Source organism: Protobothrops mucrosquamatus, unplaced genomic scaffold, assembly GCF_001527695.2.
Source record: "Protobothrops mucrosquamatus isolate PMUCROS unplaced genomic scaffold, P.Mucros_1.0 scaffold4823, whole genome shotgun sequence".
NCBI lineage: Eukaryota > Metazoa > Chordata > Lepidosauria > Squamata > Viperidae > Protobothrops > Protobothrops mucrosquamatus.
In genome coordinates, this window is record NW_015390711.1 from 37,370 (window position 1) to 40,418 (window position 3,049).

A 3,049-nucleotide genomic window follows, 5' to 3' on the forward strand; every position below is an offset into this window, starting at 1 on the left:
AAGGGGAAAAAAGAAGGAAGGAAGAAGAAAAGAGAAAGGAGCAAAGAGAGAGAAAGACAAGAGAAAGCAAAAGAAACAAGGGGAAAAAAGAAGGAAGGAAGAAGAAAAGAGAAAGGAGCAAAGAGAGAGAAAGCCAAGAGAAAGCGAAAGAAACAAGGGGCAAAAAGGAAGGAAGGAAGGGCAAAGAGAGAAAGTGGGCGAGAAAGGGAAAGCAAAGCCGGCAACACTCACGCATCAGCGTGCTGAAGGCGACCAGGGCCAGCAGCGCCTGCACAAAGACCCCGAAGCGGTCGAGCAGCGCCCCGGGGCCGCAGCCCTGCGGGCGGATCCTGACGCGCGTCAAGTTGGGCGCCGGCAGCTCGTCGGAGACCAGCGCCATCCCGGACCGAAGGCCAGCAGCCCGGAGCCGCGCAGCAGCAGCAGCAGCAGCAGCAGCAACAGAAGGAAGCAGCGGCTCAGACGCGCCTGCGGCCCCGGGACTCGCACCCCGGCCGGCTCAAAGTAGCGACGCTTCCTCGGCGAAGGGCTAATAAGGCTCCCCCGGGGAGGGCGCGGCTCAGAGGGAGGCAGCCACGCCCGCTTCGCGGCTGGAGCTTTGGGCTTGTAGGATGCGGGGTCCATTTTAATCAGATTGGGGGCTGGGGGGGGGGCGCCGGGGGATCCCCTCTGCTTCCAAGCCAAGCCACGACCCGCGGGAATCGGCTGGGTGCTTCCCCACGACAGTTTGATCCGCGACTGAATGAACCACTCATTTCCTCTGGACCCGGGTTGCATTTGCTGCAAAGGCTGGTTCGCCATGCACGGGACTGGTTTTTGGGGGAGGGATGGGGGGGTCTTCTCGTAGCCCCGGATTTGGATTTGAATATGGGGACCCCGGGGCTGCAGAGCCTTGCGTGCTGCAAAGCGCGGAGAGAATCAAAAGGGCAATCCAGTCTCCATAGATCTGCATAATTGATTGGCGGATCAATTTCTGATGGCTCGGAGTTTTTCCAGGACGTGCTGGAGAAAGGAAACGGGAGCACGTCCGGCTGAACCACTGATGGAGCCTCCATGTGGAGAGAAATATATCTTTGGGCCTGAAAAGGAGGACGACACCATCCCAGCAGGGCAGGGGAGTCCAAAGTTGGCAACTTTAAGACTTGTGGACTTCAACTCCCAGAATTCCCCAGCCAGCAGGACTGACTGAGGAATTCTGGGAGTTAAAGTCCACAAGTCTTAAAGCGGCTAAATTTGGAGACCGCTGCAGTGGGGTTTACTAGTCGTTGAGATAGTGATGGATCCCTTGGTGCTCCCGAAGCTTGGTTGTCTTCTTGCAGACGTTTCATGACCCAACTAGGTAACGTCATCAGTGCTAGAAGGGAGTGGGGTTTACTCTTATTTTATATTCTAGCGCAGGGGTCTTCAAACTTGGCCCTGCCTGGCTGAGGAATTCTGGGAGTTGAAGTCCGCAAGTCTTAAAAAGTGGCCAAGTTTGAAGACCCCTGCGCTAGTGGCTTGCCCTGTCAGGATTGGTGGGGGTGGTCAAGAAAACTATGGGAAACTTTCAACCTTCCAGAATTCCTTGAGCATTCCATATAACACTGGAAGAAATGCTGGAAAATTTCTTCCTTGCCACCTTGGAGAAAAGTGTGGCTAGCAACTCAAGATCGGAAAAGAAGGTTAGGGGAGTCTGCAAGATGTGAGCAAAAAAGTCAAGATGGTGCCTACAATTCATTAAAACCCATAAAATGGGTGGAGCTTCAATCACACTAGTGTGGCCCCCGCCTTACTTTTTTGACCACACTCTGTAGACATCCTAGAGCCAATTCTGGATTTTGTAGCATTTTCTATGCTCCCACAACATGTCGGTCCATGCTTAATTGAATCACGGTTTATTGAATTAACCCACCTTTTCCACTTAGATATCGTATCTCCAGATGGCTAGGAATGATGGGAAATGGAGTCCAAATCATCTGGAGGGACCCAGTCTAAATTCATTCCCTCTTCCTTTTCCTTCCTCATTTTGGCAAACATGTTTCAAGCACGATTTGCTATAACTGTTGCAACATTCCAACATGCATGATCAGAATTTGAGTGCTTGGCAACTGGCTTGTACTTACGACAGTTGCAGTATCCCGGGGTCACGTGATCTCCATTTGCGACCTTCCCAGCCAGTTTCCGACACACAAAGTCAATGGGGGAAGCCGGACCCGCTTAATGACCACGTTTTTCGCTTAATGACTGCATGATTCACTTAACAGCTGCAAGTGACTTGTTAATAACTGTGACAAAACAGGTAAAATCAGGCACGCTCGTGTAANCAAACTGCATTTCGTATTTTGAAGAAAACATGGCTTAAAGCTGGCTAAAAGAAAAACCCTGAATTTGCTTAACACCTCATACTGTATGGCACAATTTGAAACCATGATGTATTGAATAACCCCTAACTAGCAAGGTTTGTGTAACAAGCTGAACTGTGATGATGATGATGATGATGATGATGATGATGATGATGATGATAATAATAATAATAATAATAATAATAATAATAATAATAATAATAATAATAATAATAATAATAATAATAATAAAGTTGGAAGGGACCTTGGAGGTCATCTAGTCCTACCCCCTGCTCAGGCAGGAAACCCTATACCATTTCAGACAAATGGCTGTCTAGTCTCTTCTTAAAAATTTCCAGTGTTGGAGCATTCACCACTTCTGGAGGCAGGTTGTTCCACTGGTTAATTGTTCTCACTGTCAGGAAGTTTCTCCTTAGTTCTAATATAGTTCTAGTATAGCCATGGTTTATTCTGCAAACCTTTGTTTGTTTATTCGATTTCTTTAGCCCACCCCCACCCCATCCCCCATCTCAAACAATAACTCTGGGCCATTTACAATTGAAAAAAAAATCTGTGGCTAATTGAGATAGTTGTTAAATGAGTTTTGCCCCATTTTAGGACCTTTCTTGCCACAGTTGTTAAGTGAGGTGCTATTCCTGCCAGCTTGGTGTCGTCTGCAAATTTGATGAGTTCCCCATCTATCCCCTCGTCCAAATCGTCGATGAAGATGT

The 3,049-nt window shown here is 48.5% G+C and overlaps 1 protein-coding gene across 1 annotated transcript in view; it reads right to left on the reverse strand.

The window, feature by feature from the left end:
* Positions 1 to 379, reverse strand: part of LOC107299361 (store-operated calcium entry regulator STIMATE-like) — a gene marked incomplete at its 3' end in the record, with an annotated part of 12,898 nt that extends 12,519 nt beyond the window's left edge. The window contains exon 1 of the mRNA XM_015828727.1: positions 232 to 379. Coding sequence (XP_015684213.1) covers positions 232 to 379 — 148 coding nt within the window. The remainder of the gene's footprint in view (positions 1 to 231) is intronic.
* Positions 380 to 3,049: the final 2,670 nt, after the last annotated feature.